The sequence below is a fragment of the Aquarana catesbeiana genome, linkage group LG01, assembly GCF_042186555.1.
Source record: "Aquarana catesbeiana isolate 2022-GZ linkage group LG01, ASM4218655v1, whole genome shotgun sequence".
NCBI lineage: Eukaryota > Metazoa > Chordata > Amphibia > Anura > Ranidae > Aquarana > Aquarana catesbeiana.
The window spans coordinates 501707994-501726245 of NC_133324.1; the positions used below are offsets into that span (position 1 = coordinate 501707994).

Consider the following 18252-nt stretch of genomic DNA (forward strand, 5'->3'; position numbering starts at 1 on the left):
TACAAGTCTTCTAGACCTTATGATAAATTTTCCTAGTGACAGTTTTTCTAGCTTTTACTAGGGTAGACACTACTGGCCCTGAGATGCCACGGTCCTTCAGCACCCTGGCTTCAATAGCCATGCCGTCAAATTTAGAGACTGTAAATTGAGGTGGAATATAGGACGTTGAGACAGTAGATCAGGGCGACATGGAAGCATCCATGGCCCGTCTATTGTCAGTCTCACAATCTCCAGGAACCAGGGCCTCCTGGGCCAGGCTGGTACCACCACAATGACCGGAACCCCCTCTTTCCGAAAACTGCGCAACAAATGTGGAAAGAGAGGGATCGGAGGGAAAGCATAAACCAGGGAGTACTGGCTCCATGGAACTATCAGAACATCTGCTCTGATTGCCAGAGGATCCCTTGTTCGGGACACAAATTGCTGTAGCTTGTTGTTGAACCTGGATGCCAATAGGTTGATCTCTGGCCATCCCCAACGCTGGCAAATTTCGTGGAACACCCCTGGGTGTAGGGACCATTCCCCCAGGCAGATCTGCTGGCGGCTGGGATAATCTGCCTTTCAGTTCTCTACTTCTGGGATATGGACTGCCGATAGTCGGCAAATGTCCCTCTGCCCAGGCTAGTATGTGGTTCACCTCCGTCAGAGCTGAACGACTCCTGATACTGCCTTGGTAGTTTATACAGGCCACTGCAGTGGCATGGTCGGACTGAGCCCTAATAAAGCAGTCCTGAAGCTCCATCGTCCAGGACCGTAGGGCCAGACGTACTGCCCGTAATTCCAGGAGGTTGATGGGCAGGATCTGTTCTCTCCCTGACCATTTCCCCTGAACTGTGAGCCCTTCTAGGGTCGCTCCCCAGCCTGAGAGACTGGCATCTGTAGTCAGTACTCTCCAAGTTACCGGGAGAAAGGATTTCCCTTTCACAGGTTCTGATCCTGCAACCACCAGTTTAGGCGTACACGTGCCCGAGGAGATAAGCACATTGGATAATCCAGGGCTTGTCCTCTTCTGTTCCAGGCCAAATAAATGTCTTGTTGTAAAGGCCTGGAATGGAACTGGGCATAGGGCACTACCTCAAAGGAGGATACCATCCTCCCTAGAAGACTGATACAGAGCCGCATGGAGGGTTGTCTGGTGCCCCTTATCTGATGCATATGAACCTTCAGGGCACAGATCCTTACACGTGGCAAGAATACTCTTGCTTGAACCATATCTAGGACCTAAATACTTTAGACTTTGAGCTGGTTTTAAGGCTGACCTTTCGTTATTTATGATCCAGTCTAAGCTTTTGAAATACCGCACTGTGCATATTATGCTCTGTTCTAGAGCCTGTAATGAGTTATCTCTGAGCAGGAGGTCGTCCAGATACTGAGCACTAGGATCCCTTGGGCCCTTAAAAGACCCAGTACTGGTGCTAGGACCTTTGTGAACACCCGGGGGAGCTGTAGCAAGCCCAAAGGGTAGAGCAACAAACTGAAAATTAAGTGATGGGACCTCTGCGCTACTAAATAGATGCGTTGAATAAGCAGGATGTGTGTAAAACCATAGGAGTGATGCTGCAAAATCAGATAGTGCTCACTGAATCACCATAAAAGTAAACTATATGAAAAGGATTTCGCGCAAACACATAAAGTGAAAATTCAATATATACTGATAAATCAAATAAATAATGCAAAACCAATAAAAAATGTCCAATAATAGTGAAAGGTGTGGACTTCTAATTTTCTGTTGGACACTTTAGTGAAAAATTAGCTGGATGATGTATTTTCACATACAATCAATGATTAGATGGTTTCCTTCCCTTAAAACAAGTCTCCCATTGCCCTTACCTTAAAGGGCTTAAGATAAAGCCTTGATGTAGATACAGGTGATGGTCTGGGAGTAGTTGGAGTATGTCCCCTGGTGGTAGTTCCTGGTGTGTTGATACTAAGAATACTTCTAGTCAGGAACGATTCCGAATCCTGGGCTCCAGCCCAACCAAGTGGGGAAAAAAGAGAGAAGGGACAAAGATGCTTCCAATGGTGTAGTTCGTTAAAAAATGATTTTTATTTTACCAAAAAAAACTTTCCAAACACTGGGTAGAAAGCAATACACACTGTGGATACAGTGTGCAGCAATGACAGGTAAAGATGGCGGCGGGATCCCGTCAACCACCCCACACGACATTACACACTGCTCTAACGCAGAAGCTGTCAGTGTGAACCGGAAGCTTTGTACCAGGTGACGGCGTCCCGCCGCCATCTTTACCTGTCATTGCTGCACACTGTATCCACAGTGTGTATTGCTTTCTACCCAGTGTTTGGAAAGTTTTTTTTTGGTAAAATAAAAATCATTTTTTAACGAACTACACCATTGGAAGCATTTGTCCCTTCTCTCTTTTTTCCCCACTTGGTTGGGCTGGAGCCCAGGATTCGGAATCGTTCCTGACTAGAAGTATTCTTAGTATCAACACACCAGGAACTACCACCAGGGGACATACTCCAACTACTCCCAGACCATCACCTGTATCTACATCAAGGCTTTATCTTAAGCCCTTTAAGGTAAGGGCAATGGGAGACTTGTTTTAAGGGAAGGAAACCATCTAATCATTGATTGTATGTGAAAATACATCATCCAGCTAATTTTTCACTAGTGTCCAACAGAAAATTAGAAGTCCACACCTTTCACTATTATTGGACATTTTTTATTGGTTTTGCATTATTTATTTGATTTATCAGTATATATTGAATTTTCACTTTATGTGTTTGCGCGAAATCCTTTTCATATAGATAACAAACTGAAAATGACATTCCTCTACTGCAAAACGTAGGAACCTCTGATGAAGCTGAAAGATAAGTGTAAAAACGCATCTTTTACATCGATGGCGGCTAGAAAATCTCCCCCTCTGGAGTGAGGCTAAGCGGACAGACTCCATCCGAAAGGACTGTATCAGTAGATACTTGGTTCAGGGATCTTAGGTCCAAAACGGGCCTTGTGTTCCTGTTTGGTTTCTGAACTGTAAATAGGTTTGAGTAAAACCCTGTGCCCCTTTCGGATACCGGAACCTTTACAATCCCTCCTTGATGCACTAGATCAGTGATGGCGAACCTTTTTTGAGCCCGAGTGCCCAAACCGCGACGCAAAACCAATTTCTTTCAAAGTGCCAACACAAAATTAAACCCACCAGCAGCTTTGTACAGAGGATGGGACTGATCATCCCTCTGAATGAGCCCTAAGGGACCAAAAACGTACGATTCTGCCAGATTCACTCAGAATGCAGGGATCAGGAATGCGTTGTGCTCAGAATGCACTGTGCAACATACACTGACCTACCTGACACATGCACTGACCATTAAACTCACCTGACCCATGCAATCACCTACCTGACCCATGCACTCACCTACCTGACACGTGCACTCACCTACCTGACACGTGCACTCACCTACCTGACACGTGCACTCACCTACGTGACCATTACACTCACCTACCTGACACACGCACGGACCTGACACATGCATTGACTTACCTGACCATTAATACTCACCTACCTGACACATGCACTGACCTACCTGACCATTCCACTCACCTACCTGACACATACTTTCTGCACTACTCACATCCCCATCCCCCCACACACAGTACAAGGATCCATCCTCCTCCTTACCCTTCCATGGACTCATCGTCTAGCTCTCCCCAGGCAGTATTGAAGGAGTTCCTGCCTTCCAGCCGCTCCTCGATATCCCCGCCGCTGGGGGGTCAGCTATCAGCTACTGGACCTCTCCCATGGCCATGGATGATCTGCTCTGAGCACCGCCCCTCCCCATCCGCTGTTTCACAGACTGCACCAGAGGGACAGACAGAACCAAAGTCATCCTGGAGCAGGGGGAGCTGAAATAGGGTGCCTGCAGAAAGGGATGCCTGAATGCCTTACCAGAGGTGTAGGGGTCTGGGGGAGGCAATAAGCTGCAGAACAGAGTTGGGACAGTGGAGGAAGAATTTTACACCCCCCTAAACATTGCACAAGGGACAAGAAGACTGGCTGCCCACCCCCCTGCCGACGTCACTGGCACTGATGGAAGGAAGGGAGCCGGCTCCCTTGTGCCTGCACCATCAGTGCCTGGCTGGGGGATTCCCCTGGTGTGCCCACAGAGAAGGCTTGGCGTGCCAGCTGTGGCACTCGTGCCATAGGTTCGCCATCACTGCACTAGATGATGTAGTGCCTGAAGCAATAAGTTTCTTTTTGGAGGATGCGAGGGAACGCTGGATCTTAAAAACCTCTGCAGGGGGAACCCCCCGCAACTCCAGCTTGTAATCACGAGATATAATTGAGGTGACCCACTCGTCCTGAATTATTGTTCTTCAAATGTTCGCAAAGTGCGGCAGCCTTCCCCCCACTTGGAGTGGGGGCGTCCCCTTAAAAGGAGGGCTTGGTGCTGGGTTTAGAAGAATTTTGAACCCATGGCTTCTTCTGGTCCTGGCCCTGTGGCTTGCCCCTGGCCCTAGCGCCCTGTTGGCGGCGGAACAGCCTTGACGCTGAGACATTGGAGGAAGTAGTCCCTGAGGTTTTAAGCGAGGACGTCTGGTGTTTTTCTTCATGGTAAGTAGAGAACTCTTGCCTCCGGAAATCTTTTGGATATATTTGTCCAAATGATCACCAAATAAACGTTCCCCATGAAAAGGAAAACCTCCCAATAACTTTTTACAAGGAAGCTCGGCTGACCAGTTCTTAAGCCACAAGAGTCTGCGGATATGTACAGACGAGAGAGCCAAACGAGAAACCTGCTGTATTGAATCTTTTAAGGTGTCAACAGCAAAACACAGCGCTCGAGAAATAGCTGTCTTACGTTCAGGCAGATCATCCTCCTGGTTAGACATGATCCTTTATGGACTAGCAGATATCAATTGCTGCAAAAGCTGGCCAAAGAAAAGGAAGCCTTTAATAATGACTCAAATGTCTTCTCAACAGGGTCTTTTAAGCCCTGTGTGTTATCTACCGGACAAGTTAAGTTCTTGTTTAAGGAAGAGACTGCTGCATCAACTGCTGGATTGCTCCATTTTTTAATGAACTTTCCATCCATGGGATATAAAAGAGAAAACCTCTTAGGAGGAACAAAAATCCTGTCAGGATGTTCCCAATCAGCATACACCGCCTGTTCCAACAGGGGGTGTAGGGGGGAAAGAGGACCGGGGGGGGGGCTCAGTCACCTCTGTAAGAGGCCACTTAAAGGCAGAACGAACTATTTTCGGTCAGTGTCAGGATCAAAAGCCTCTACGACTGAGAGGCAGACATCAACTGGATATCTTCTTATCCAGATTGCTCGGAAGCAGACTCATCTGCCGGGCCCTCCAGAGAGCCCTGAGCTTTAAGCTCTTCCTCATCTTCAACCCATTCCTGCTCCAGACTAGGAGGCTCCAGGGAGTCACGCTTCTTGCCACCCTGTGGGATGGAGGCAATCATGCCAGCAATTCTGTGCTTTTAACCTGGCTAGGGCCGAGGACAGTTCATCCTTGGTGATAAAGGGTGAAGCAGCAGCATTGACTATAGGCACAATACCAGATAGGCGCAGAGGCTCAGATTGCCTGGAAGCCTCTGGTCTTTCAAGGGATACAATACTAGGGATACGACTAGGTTCATCAGGAACTACTGACGACATAGGTGTGCCCTTCCCTGTAGTGTTAGCCCCACTCCTCTTTTTTGAAAACATTTACCAGCCACAAAAAGTGTACTTGGGTGTAGTATTAAAACACCTCAGAAGGGAGACCCTTTATTAGGGCTCGCCAAGCCTCTACGTAACAATCCTGCTAAGCACCTTTAGCCTGCCAAGAAACACTTGGTGACTCACGTGACCCGGGTAAGGAAAAATGAACCGCTGAAAGTGTCTGTTCAGAGCCTGCTCTGTGTCCCACAGCTACCTTCTGGAAGCACCTCATGCTTGGCCTACACAGCTTAAATAAGCTGGGTGTGCGCCGGAACGTTCTGTGCATGTGCGTAGTCCCGGCGAATGCGCGTCGCTGTATTCGCGTATGACGCAAATCCTTGTGCGCCCAGATAAAGGCTACTGCGCATCTGCTGCGAAGCCGTGTGCGCCATGGCCGCAAAAAACAAACTGCCAAGTCCAGCGGCGCATGCGCCTTAGTCGCCAAACAACTGCTGAGAACAGCAGCACTCTTGCAAACGCACGTGCGCCCTGGTGAACCAAGGCAAAATGGCGCACTGCCGTGCACCATCATACAGGTAAAAAACAGCCAGACACAAGCAAAAAAGGTACACTTTGCAAACACCCACAGCTAGCCCAAAACTCCCGTCTGGTCACCGCACACAGGTGTCCAGCCTCTAGCTAGCTTGACTGATTGTTACAATCACTGGGACACCCCACAATAATAAGTAAAGGGGTTTCACTTACCCGTCCATGCGCAGGGCAGCTAAGAGCCCAAACTTCACCCATCACGGTGGGTCCCTGTCACTTGAGGACCTTCAAGGACTGGGTACCCTTTTCATGTTTAGGGTCCACTCCCTTGGACCTGTACAGCACCCTTCAGGAATGCCTTATCGCTGTGGTGTCCAGGATTCCACGTCGCAGGGTCCAGCGCCCAGAGGCAGCATTACAGGCAAAACCTTGCAGGATCTTGAGGCTCAGGTACCATTTATCTAAGCATATATAGCCTGTGTCAAATGGATCCGATCGGTCAATCCCTTGATTCATTTAAGAATCGTTTGTGGGACTAGAGAAACAAACCGTGGCATCCACCTTGCAGACACTGGTAAAAAACTGAAGTGCTTCCTGTGTGGGAGGTGTTATATAGGGATTCACTTCATGTCTAAAGACATTTGGTCTACCAGTGTCCATTCACCTGGAGATGCAGTATAACCCAGCAGGTAATGAAAATTTGCCTAACTCTGTGTCCCATGATGTATGAAAAAGAAATGTGCTGTACTTTTCGTTTAGATTTCGTCACTGTAAAAATGCCACTGACGAAAGTTATGACGAAAACATTTTAGTTGATGAAATTAACAGTGGTCACGGTAATGATATCAAGTACTGGACACACGAAAAGCTGTAGCTAGTGGGCATGTTGTTTGAGAACCTTAGGACAGTCATGACAGCTTGGCTAACAGTTTAACATTGCAGTAAAAATCTGAACTCCCTTCCTTTTTTCCAGGAATTCATAGGTTTATACTTCAAAAGAGCGGTTATCTCAACATAGAGAAAGCAGAACCAGCCTTTTCATATTAAACCCTTATGTTGAAAAGTGTTAACCTGCCTCTTGAAGAGAGCTATTGTTGTAGAGTAAGGCCTCTGAGCAGACCTGTCTGTGGTGGCAGTGTGTGTTGCAGATGCTTATTCTAAAATCACGAGTCTCCCCCCGGCTCGGTCATTTAAAAACGGGGGTGGTGGCAGTTAAAGGGTTAATTGCATGATTAGCCCAGTGACAATCGCTCTCAGGCTGCTGGCACCTAGATTGTGGTCCCGCAAGCTGGAAAATCTTTGTGCTAGGCGCAGCTGAGAGTGGCATTGTTACGCAAGTGACAGCGTGGTGTGAGGTTTGCCAGTCCTTCGTCGTGAGTTAGCAAGGAGGGCGGGGATCTGACACTCCGTTTGTCACAGTCACCACTCAGGCACTCTAGCTCTTGTTGAAGCGCTCTCTCCCCTCTTCCCATTAGCTGCTGCTGACACAAGGAAGATCACCTGACTGGATTGGAGCAGCCTGAAGATAGGTAAGCACATCTTTCTTCCACAGGTAAGTTTAGTATAGGTGTTAGAAGTCGGTGGGAGCAATATTAAGATCTGTTAGAGATATCTCAAAGTTCTCCTTTAGGCTGGGTTCACACTAGAGCACGAAGCGGCTCACAGCAAGGGGTCTGGTGCATCTCCATTCACCGGTTCAGATCCGAATTCAGCCCAAATTTTTGGCTGAATTCAGACCAAAAGACGCAAAGGACTCCTGTGCAATTCGCACCAGAGCCGCTCTGTAGATGTGTGAGCCGGTCACAATCTCCTGCTATGCGATAGTACAAGTAATACAATAGTGTGAACCCAGCCTCAAAGTTGACAAAGGTCTCATCCACACAGGTGTACCCATCTGTATACCCATGCAAAGGACCGTCTTTGCCCGCACAGGTAATCCCCCATTCAAGTCTATTGGGACACAGCCACTGGATCCCTTTTGACAACTGTGCTGGAGTCTGTCCCTGAACGCACACTGTCTCTGTTTGAGGACACAAACCTGCGTTGCTGTCAAGTTGGGACTGCGTCCAAATAGACACGAATGAGACTGCCTACATGCAGATGCACAAAACTGCTGCTACGGGAAAGAGACCTTCGCACAGGTGTACGGATAGGTACGTCCTTGTGAATGAGATCTGTAAATAATTATACCTATGATCTATGGCTTCTAGTTACATTGCTTCATACAGCAATATGTAAACTGTACTGCCGTGCAGTACTGAGCAATTTATCAGCATTCCTATCTGTGGAAAGGGCAGCATTGTCACCCGAAGTCAGAAATGTGTTATGATCACTAAGACCTTCCTCACTTCTCCATAACAGAGAGGACATGTTCTGTAGTTGACACAGATAAATTCGGCAGGGCTGATAACACTGCTGGAAATAAGTACACAGTACAAACTGTATATCTGCCAGGATTAACAGATTTTTTTTTTTGCACACACTGAACAGATAAAAACACTTCCTTTGAATGGTATATTTAACAGACCAAAAGGGAGCATAGAGCAGGACATTTTGTGCAAAACCACACACAATTTTATTACCTAGATATCTCTGCCGTGTGCCAGCAACATGGATATTATTTATGGGCAGCTGATGCCTTGTACAATCCACTGCTGTTGCAAATGATGTGTAGCTGTCTTTGAACGGTTTCATAGCTGCAGAAGAGGGTACTAAACCTTCAGCCTGAAATGGATGCAAAGCAATAAAAGGCCAAAACTATGACAGGTAATGCAAAATGATAAAATACTACTGAAAGCATCCACAATAAAAAATATGTAAATATCTTCCACGTAATGACAATAACAGATATATTTACATGCATATGCATAACTCTTGTCACTAAAGCCCTCTAAATAAACCAACCTACTCAGTTTGTCAAATTAAATAATCATTGCTTATTTCTAAGGTTGCACCAATACCATTTTTTACTGGCGAGTACAAGTACCAATACTTTTGGTCAAGTACCGATACCTTTGCCATGCGATCTGAGCCCATACAAAATGAATGGGCTCTAATTGCACTGCTAATAATCGCATGTGATTTCAACAGAAATACGGTGCGATTCCTGTCTGAGTCACATGCGGTTTCCAAACCTCTACCGTGTAAACCCAGGCTAAAGTCAGTATGGGTCAAGCCTGGGTTCACACAGGAGCGGTGGGGGAAACCACATGCGATTTGGACAGGAATCACACGGCATTCCTGTCAAGTCACATGCGATTGTTTTCAGTGTGATTTGAGCTCATTCATTTTGTATGGGCTCAAAGCATACCACAAAAGGTATCAGTTTCAGGTATCAGAGCATTTGTGCACGTACTCAAGTAAATGCTTAGTATCGGCACAGATACCGGTATTGGTGCAACCATACTTACTTCTATATACAAAAATTGCCAAGTGCTGTTTACAAATAAAGGCGTTCACCACTTATGCCCAAAGCTGGCATCAGATGAGGCCACAAAGTCCACCTGGTAGAACTTTCCCAAAGAAAAGCTGGAAGCTTCCACCAGACCATCGCAAATAAAATTTAAAGCTAAAGCCATTTGTGCTACATATTTTATATTCAAAAGATCAACCACAGGAGTGGAAAAATCTCTTACGTGATTTTGACCAGTCAGTTAGAATGGGGTGAAGGGCAAGGCCTGTGAGCAAGAAGAGTTCAAGAGGGTTTCCAACCACTTATCAGTTGGACCTCTAAAGACAGGTGCATCTTTTAATGGAAAGGCGAGAGCCTTGTTGAGGAGGGAAACTGCCAGTGACCTCCCCATTTATAAGGCCAAAAAACACTTGGGGAAGTGAACTTGTGAGGATGAGGAGATAAAGCTGAAATAGTGGGTGCAATGGATTAGTCTTTGTAGCCTTATATTAAAGGTTCCAACTAAGGATGAGCTCCGGTGTGTTCGCACACTCCACGCGCCGAGCCCGCCAGGAAGTCGGCACGGCGCTGCGGTAATCACAGGCAGTGAGACATTTTCCCCATGTGCGGCTGCAGAGATCGGGAAATGTCTCACTGCCTGTGATTAGCGCAGCGCCGTGCCGATTTCCTGGCGGGCTCGGCACGTGGAGTGTGCGAACACGCCGGAGCTCATCCTTAGTTCCAACACTGAAAGCAGCACCGATTCAAGCAACAGGCTTATGCTCTAGTCTCAAAGTGGTGTGCACCACATCGATAGAACCGGACTTATTTAGCAAGTGAGGACAGTAGACTGGCTTATCAGGAGCAAGCTCAATAGTCAAAGGCTGGCTCAATTCAGAATCAGTTTTTTTTTTTTTTTTTTTTTTAAGGCCAATGGCTCAAAAGCGGTCAAGGCTGTGGGTAAATTAGTTACAAAAACTGCAAAGGATGAAAGCTTTTGGTCTCTATGATTAGAGTCCGAAAACAACCAGGTTATTTGGGCCATAAAGTCTTTCATGACTAGTTGAAATCCTCAGCCAAAAGGGGAGAGGAAGAGGCCAAATCTGAGGGAGTTATATAGAATTCTAATAATGGTAAAGGCTCTAAGAGGGCAACATCATTTCAGGCTGCAGACCTTGGCACCATTAGCAGGTGGGCTGCAAGCAGACACAGAGCAGCTAGTAGAGCGAGAGCTGGGGGCACCCAGTACAGCAGGAATGTTCCCTTGTGTGTGAAATCAGACATGTTTTGGCCTGAGGTAAGCCCTCAGGTGTTCACAAAACCTTGACAGCTGGTAGCAGAGGAGGATCATATGGCCAGAGGTGACCAAAGTCCCCGTAGGCGAGCAAAATGAAAAGTCACTGTAGATGGGCATCAGGAACTAACAAATATGGCGCTTTGCAAGCAGGAGCAGCAGAGGGAAGAAATCCTTCCCTAATGCTGTATGGTGAGAAAAAGCGCATGAAACTTCACCCAGTGGATGACATCAGAAGGCAGTCCCAATGTGTTAACGCTATCAGCGGTGGAAAATAATGGGAATTGTGAATTTTTTCAAGGCATCCAGGGATCTCAGTAAATGAGTTGGCTCCCAATGCTTGGCGTGACTGGCCTACAACAGAGTGAGACTTTAAGTAACTAGGACAGTGCCAAGACAATGCCAGCGGCTCTGGACCTAGAAAGCAATGTGCGTTTAATTTTTACCACAACAGAATCTGGAGAGCGCACTGGAGCCCAGGGTCTGAAAGACATTTCCAAGCCATCTACACAATGCCCAGTCCAGGGTCTGGACATGACATTCTAAAAGACCACTAAGCTTGGCTGCACTAGATAGGTGAAATTCAGGAGACAAGGCTCTCAAGGGTCTTGATTGAATAAAAAAAAAATAAAAAGGGGAAATGCTAACAAAAAAAATAGTCTTGAACACAGAAATATGCTGCAGAAAAGAGTAGACATCCTTCTTTCTAGGACACTAGGACTGGGGCAGGACTTCCTGTTTGCTTCAGAAGGAAAAGAAAGAAAAAAGGGTTTTACTTCATGATGCACTTTACTGTCCAGTGAATTTTCCTAGACTAAAATTTAGAGAGGGGGCACAGATAATTTTTTTTGTGGAATAAAGCTGAACAAAAAAACTGCTATGACTGCAGTTAAGCATCAAGTTATGAACCCAATCAGGAAGATCTCACCATAGGCACACTGGAAGATGTAAAAAGCCAACTGAGTCAAACTGCCCCTTGCTCAAATATCAGTTTTGTTTTTTTGTACACGACTGTATTTATCACACCATCAACCTGAAAGGTCTTTTGCACATGGGCGTCTGAGCCAGAGCAATGTGCAGTAATTTCCCTTTCCCGGAAAGCCCAGTTGCTGTGCACAGTTGCTAACAGGCACGAGTCGTGACCATCATATACCATGCTGCATAAGCAGCATCTGGTCTTTCCAGGAGCAGGATTTATGCTATGTGGATTCAGGTGCCATGTGCAAGTGATTTAACTCAGTATCTCAGCACATTCGGGCAATGACCTCATGAAATTAAAAGTTGGATTTTTCCTGCTTCACCCCCACATTTAACACTGTTGCCCACTTTCTGCAAACTCTTGGCATTTCAGTTTGCCTAAATGGCAACTCACCATCTCCCATATCCTTCTCTGTCCTAGTACCACAATGGTTTATCTATACCATCTTTACAAACATATTTCTTCCTCTGACCCTCATAACCAACTAATACAAATTATACCCTGATCTTCCTACCCACTATTCATTTGTGTCTTTAAGTTCTACAGATCATTTTAAATTGCATGTGAACCATTTTTTTTTTTATAGATGCTTGAAGGGTAACAAACCTAAAATGTGTGAGTTATTCAACTCTACATAGCACTGTCCTACCTAGAAGCGTAAACATTTAAAATGTATATTGGGTTAGAAACAACAAATCCATTAATCGACAACTAATCAATTATGAAAATAGTTGTCAACTATTTTCATAATTGATTAAATCGGCCAGCCGATTCATTGACCTGCATAAAGGATGCATTATTTGTTTACATATCAGGAAATACAGTGCAGCACACATACAGCTCAGCACACCATCCATACATGTCAGTAAGTGCCTGAGAACTTGTGAATGTGTGAGGAACAATGCCTCATGGGACATGTAGTAGTGGGCAGGAAGTGAGTGGTTCTAAAGGCAGAAGTTTTTTTACCTTGCTATAGGGCCACTCTAAACTATAAGCTGCAGCTTACTATTGGGGCACTCTGAAGGCAGGAGGAGGACCCCAGAAAAGGAGAATTAGGGCTGCTCTGTGAATTTTTTTTTGAAGGAAGACATTGTTTTTTTATGGTCAGCATAAGTGACAGCAGGCGCAGGTAACTTATCAAGCCACCTGCCGTTGACAAGGGAGTCTGTATTAGTCAGAACTTCTGTCACTTTCATTACTCTAACTAGCAAAGTGCTAATCCATTCCAATCCAATTCCACACTCAGACTAGCAAAATGCTAATCCATGCCCTCATGCATTTTTTTCACACTTACTACTGAATATGCTTTTGTCCAGTCTTCTACTTTCAAGACTCTCAGTCTACAATAACCTTTAGGCAAAACCCATTTTTACGCTTTTGTAATTCTTTAAATCAATCTTTATGCCACTATAATTTGATGTAAAAACCATATAATTTTTTGGTACAATTTCAAAAATCTTGGATCGCTGTGGAAAATCTACATAAAAAGAGAATGCAATGATTTGCAAATCTCATAAACCAATATCGTATTCACAACAGAAAACAGAAAACATATCAAATGTTTAAAACGAGAAAATGTACCATTTTAAGTAAAACAGAAGGCAAGTTTGAAATTGATGGCGCCAACACGTCTCAAAAAAGTTGGGACAACAAAAAGCTGGGAAAGTGGTACCAACGAGGAAGAGCTGGAAGAACATTTTGCAACCAATTAGGTTAATTGGCACCAGGTCAGAAACATAACTGAGTTTTAAAAGAGCCTTTTAGAGAGTCAGCGTGTCTCAGAAGTAAAGATGGGCAGAGAGTGCAACAATTGGTGAAAAGCTGCATCTATAAATTGTCGCACAGTTTCAGAAAAATGTCCCTCATTGTAAATTTGCAAAGACTTTGAAAATATCATCATCAATGTACATTCAGAAAGAATATGTTCTGACTTAATATCTGGACCACTGCTCTATCATCACAATGTATCTGTAATAATATTGGGTACACGTGGTTACTGCGATAACCTGGACTCACTTTTTGTGGTTGAAATAAAATATTTGAAAAAAAATATAATCTACAGTACATAATATGAAAAGATTCAGAGAATCTGTAAAAATCTCTGTGCACAAGGGACAAGGCTGAAACACAATATTGGATGCCTGTGATTTTCAAGCCCTCAGACAGCACTGCAATAAAAACAGGCATCATTTTGTGATGGACATCACTGCATGGGCTCAGGAATACTTCCAAAAATCACTCTGTGAGCACAGTTCAGCGTGCCATCCAAAAATGCAACGTACAGCTCAAGCATGCAAAAAAGAAGCCATATCTGAACATGATCCAGAACCGCCGGCTTCACTGGGCCAAAGCTCATTTAAAATAGTCTGTTGTGAAAACTGTTTTGTGGTCAGAATAATCAAAATTTGACATTCTTTTAAGCAACCATGGGTGCCGCGATGAAAGGGATCTTCCGCTTGTTATCAGAGCTCAGTTCAAAAGCCTGCACCTCTGATTGTATGGGGGGTGCATTAGTGTGTATGGGATGGGCGGCTTGCACATCTGAAAAGGCACCATCAGTGCTGAAAGATATACCAAGGTTATAGAGCAGCATATGTAGAAATCTTTTTCAGAGAAGGCCGTGCATATTTCAGCAGGGCAATGCTATAACACATATTGCATCTATGACAACACCATGGCTTCGTAGTAGAAGAGTCTGGGTATTTAACTGGTCTGCCTGAAGTCCAGACCATTCACCAATTGAAAATATTTCGTGCATCTTGAAATTAAGAAAACAACAAAGACAACCCAGGATGGTTGAATCCTATATCAGACAAGAATGGGACAATATTCCTCTCCCAAAACTCCACCAACTGGTCTCCTCACTTCCCAGACATTTTACAGATAGTTGGTAAAATAGGAGGGAATGCTACACCGTAGTAAACATGGCCCTGTCCCAACTTTGAGATGTATTGCTGCCATCAATTTCAAAATACCTTTTTTTTTTTTTTTTTTTTTTTTTTTTTTAAAAGGGAACATTTTCTCGGTTTAAGCACTTCAGCCCCAGAAGGATTTGCCCCCTTAATGACCAGGCCATTTTTTGCGATACGGCACTGCTTCAATTTAACTGACAATTGCGCGGTCGTGCGATGCTGTACCCAAACAAAATGGACATCTTTTTTCCCACAAATAGAGTTTTCTTTTGGTGGTATTTGATCACCTCTGCAGTTTTTATTTTTTGCGCTATAAACAAAAAAAAGCTATTTTTTTACTATAATAAATATCCCACCAAAAATATATAAAAAAAAACAAAACAAAAAAAGCCCAAAAAAACCACCAACTTTCTTCCTCAGTTTAGGCCGATATATTCTTCTACATGTTTTTAGTATTTAAAAAAAAAAATTAATAAATAAATCGCAATAAGCGTATATTGATTGGTTTGCACAAAAGTTATAGCGTCTACAAAATAGGGAATAGATTTATGACATTTTTATTATTTTTTTTTTTTTACTAGTAATCGCAGCGATCTGCTATTGTTATCGGGACTGCGACATTGAGGCGTACAGATCGGACCCTTTTGACACATTTTTGGGACCATTGACATTTATACAGCGATCAGTGCTATAAAAATGCACTGATTACTGTGTAAATGTCACTGGTAGGGATCCCCACTATAGCTGTTTAAAGGGCCGACGTACAGCTACGGCCATTTGCGCAGGAGAGCCGACCTGCCACAGTATAATGACGGCGGCTGCTCAGCTAGCGATTAAACATTTGGTATGTTTTTTATTTTCTATTGTGAATAAAATATGGGTTTATGAGATTTTCAAATCATTGCATTCGGTTTTTATGTAAATTTTACACAGTTACCAACTTTTTTGGAATTGGGGGTTGTATAGTAATATTTTGACACTTTATAAAAGGATCATACTTAAAGTGGTTGTAAACCCCCGATTTTAACTTTTACCTATAGGTAAGCCTAGATTAAGGCTTACCTATTGGTAGTGGAAATATCTCCTAAACGTGCGCCGTTTAGAAGAGATCTACCTTGTAGTGAAGAAACCGGCCTGTGAAGAATTGGAGCTACGTGCCGTTTCTTTACTCGCAAGTGCCGTGGCTGAGTGACGTTACGCGACTACGGCCAGTCACAGAGCCAGAGTCCATGGCCCCGGAAGGAAGAGGGGTGAAGAGGCATGCAGCCACCAGCGGGGACAGCGCAGGCTTCGTTGGCAGGTAAGTGAGACATAATGGGCTAGTATGTGATGCATACTAGCCCATTATGCTTTTACTTTGCAGGGCAACAAAAGAGGAAGTAAAACCCATCATGGTTTACTTCCTCTTTAATACATATATTAGAGATCTAATGCACATCTGGGAAAGTAGGCTCCCCTGCCCAAGTCATTCTCAGTATATGAACCAGATTCCAGAATTTAAGCTTCTAATTGATAGGCAGAGAGTTAGAACAAAGGTAGCCAGAAAGAAAGCGCTAAAAATATAGGCTTTTTTATGTAGATCTAACCAGGTGAATTGATAAGAATTAATTTCATGTAACTCACAACCTTAAATTCTGGTTGGGAAGATATTTTAAAGTAAGGGCATGTGCAAAAATGTTTAACAGCTTTAACGACTACTTATATTCTGAAAGGATTTGTGCTGTAAGCACATTTTTAACATACTTTTTCTCTCTGGATATACTGTGCAAGGTCACTGCAGCCTACTGCAAAAAAAAAAAAAAGGACTCTTGCCAACTAAAAGGGGCAAAGTGTTCATACTTTTAGGTAAATGAATGAGGAACACTAAAACACCCTAATTTCATTCTTATAATATTACACTAGACATATTATAGGAATATAAAAGGAGAACTACCTGCTTTTCCAGCAAATCATCCAGCTGTATTTGACTTCTGGTCAGTGAGAGATCATGTTTCAACTGGTGCACTCTTTCTTGCAGCTGGTTCTTTTCCTCGGTTGCTAGTAAGAGGTTGCGCTCTGCCTTTTCTTTCAGGCGTGTAATGTTTTTCTCCATCTTAATTACAAGAGTCAAAAACAGCAATTAAATGTCAGTGTCTGTTTCACATGGGCAAGAGGGAAAACCCTACTGGTACGAGGTGCAGCAGGGACCATGGTGATCTGATCCACCTTATGTGACGCTGTCCAAAATTGCACAGGTATTGGAAGGGTGTTATCACAACCATTAACCAGGTGTCTCAGGTCCAGGCACCAGAGGAACCGAAACAATGCTTACTGGGGATTCTGTTTGATCTCCCTGTAGAAGAGATCCCAAGGCAGGCCATAGCTGGGGCACCATTTCAGGCTTGTAAATTAATACTACGCCACTGGACTTCCACGAACCCTCCTACGCTAAAGGAGTGGATAGCTCAAATGGGAGACATTTCTCGAATGGAAAAATATATTTTTCAGCATAGGGGTAGCTTCGGTAAATGTGACAAGTTATGGACCCCATGGTTAGACACGCTGGGCCTAGCACCGGTTGACTTGGTAATGGATCGTCTGATCATTGGCCGGGGTGAGTAGTATATTTGATTTGATGATGCATTTGGGAAGTAGGGTATACATATCTGAAATAGCATGCATGTATCTATGCGTTTGGCTTTTTATGGGTTAACTGTTACATCCGGTTATTTAATGCCATGTTACCTACATGATTTTGAATTACCATACATTACTGTGGTGCATATGTTCTAGACTTTGTAATGCTGGCACAAATTGTCAATAAAGTTCCTTTTGCGAAAAAAAAAAAAAAAAAAGTTAGTGTCTGAACAAATTTGTTATGCCTTAAAGAGATCCGGTCAACAATAGCAGCAGTAACAAATTGCATCTCCACTCAAACTGTTTTACGTGTAATGGTTTAATGGATTTCCTATTATTTATTTGTATGTGTTCCTGGTCAGAGCAAAAGTGTCTGGCTAATGCTGGATACACACTATACAACCTTTGTTGTTAGATTTCCTTTAGAAAATGTAGTGCAAGGTCCTGCCTGATTGCATACAATTTCAAAGTGTTTAGGTTTGACCTCATATTATATGTTTTGGTAAATCTAAACAAAATTGTATAGTGTGTATCCACACTTAGCCTTAAGTCCCCCATAGATGACTCACGTTTCTGGCCAATTCCTGGTGAAATGGGCAAAAACTGAGCCCTGCAAAAGCCCCACCCAGCTTGACAAAAATGTCAGTTTGAAAATTGACTTAATTAATAAGCGGTACTTCTAGGTATAATATCCACCCTATACTTAGTTGACCACCACTGCGCCTCGGAGAATCAGCCTAGATGATGATTATCATCAGTTGGTATAGCCTACCTATAGCTGCCACTTGGTAAATATCAACTGTGTAAACAATATTTTCAAATCTTGTGACGTGACAATGGTGCACTACACCCCACGTGAAGAGTTAAAAATGTGGCGCTATCCCAAATACAC

The 18252-nt window shown here is 44.0% G+C and overlaps 1 protein-coding gene across 1 annotated transcript in view; it reads right to left on the reverse strand.

Moving 5' to 3' along the window:
• Window positions 1-18252, reverse strand: part of HAUS8 (HAUS augmin like complex subunit 8) — a 123371-nt gene that overhangs the window by 14504 nt on the left and 90615 nt on the right. Inside the window, exons 8-9 of the mRNA XM_073593026.1 lie at window positions 16678-16836; window positions 8751-8892 (exon numbers count right to left, since the gene is read on the reverse strand). Of these exons, the coding sequence (XP_073449127.1) occupies window positions 8751-8892; window positions 16678-16836 (301 nt within the window). The remainder of the gene's footprint in view (window positions 1-8750; window positions 8893-16677; window positions 16837-18252) is intronic.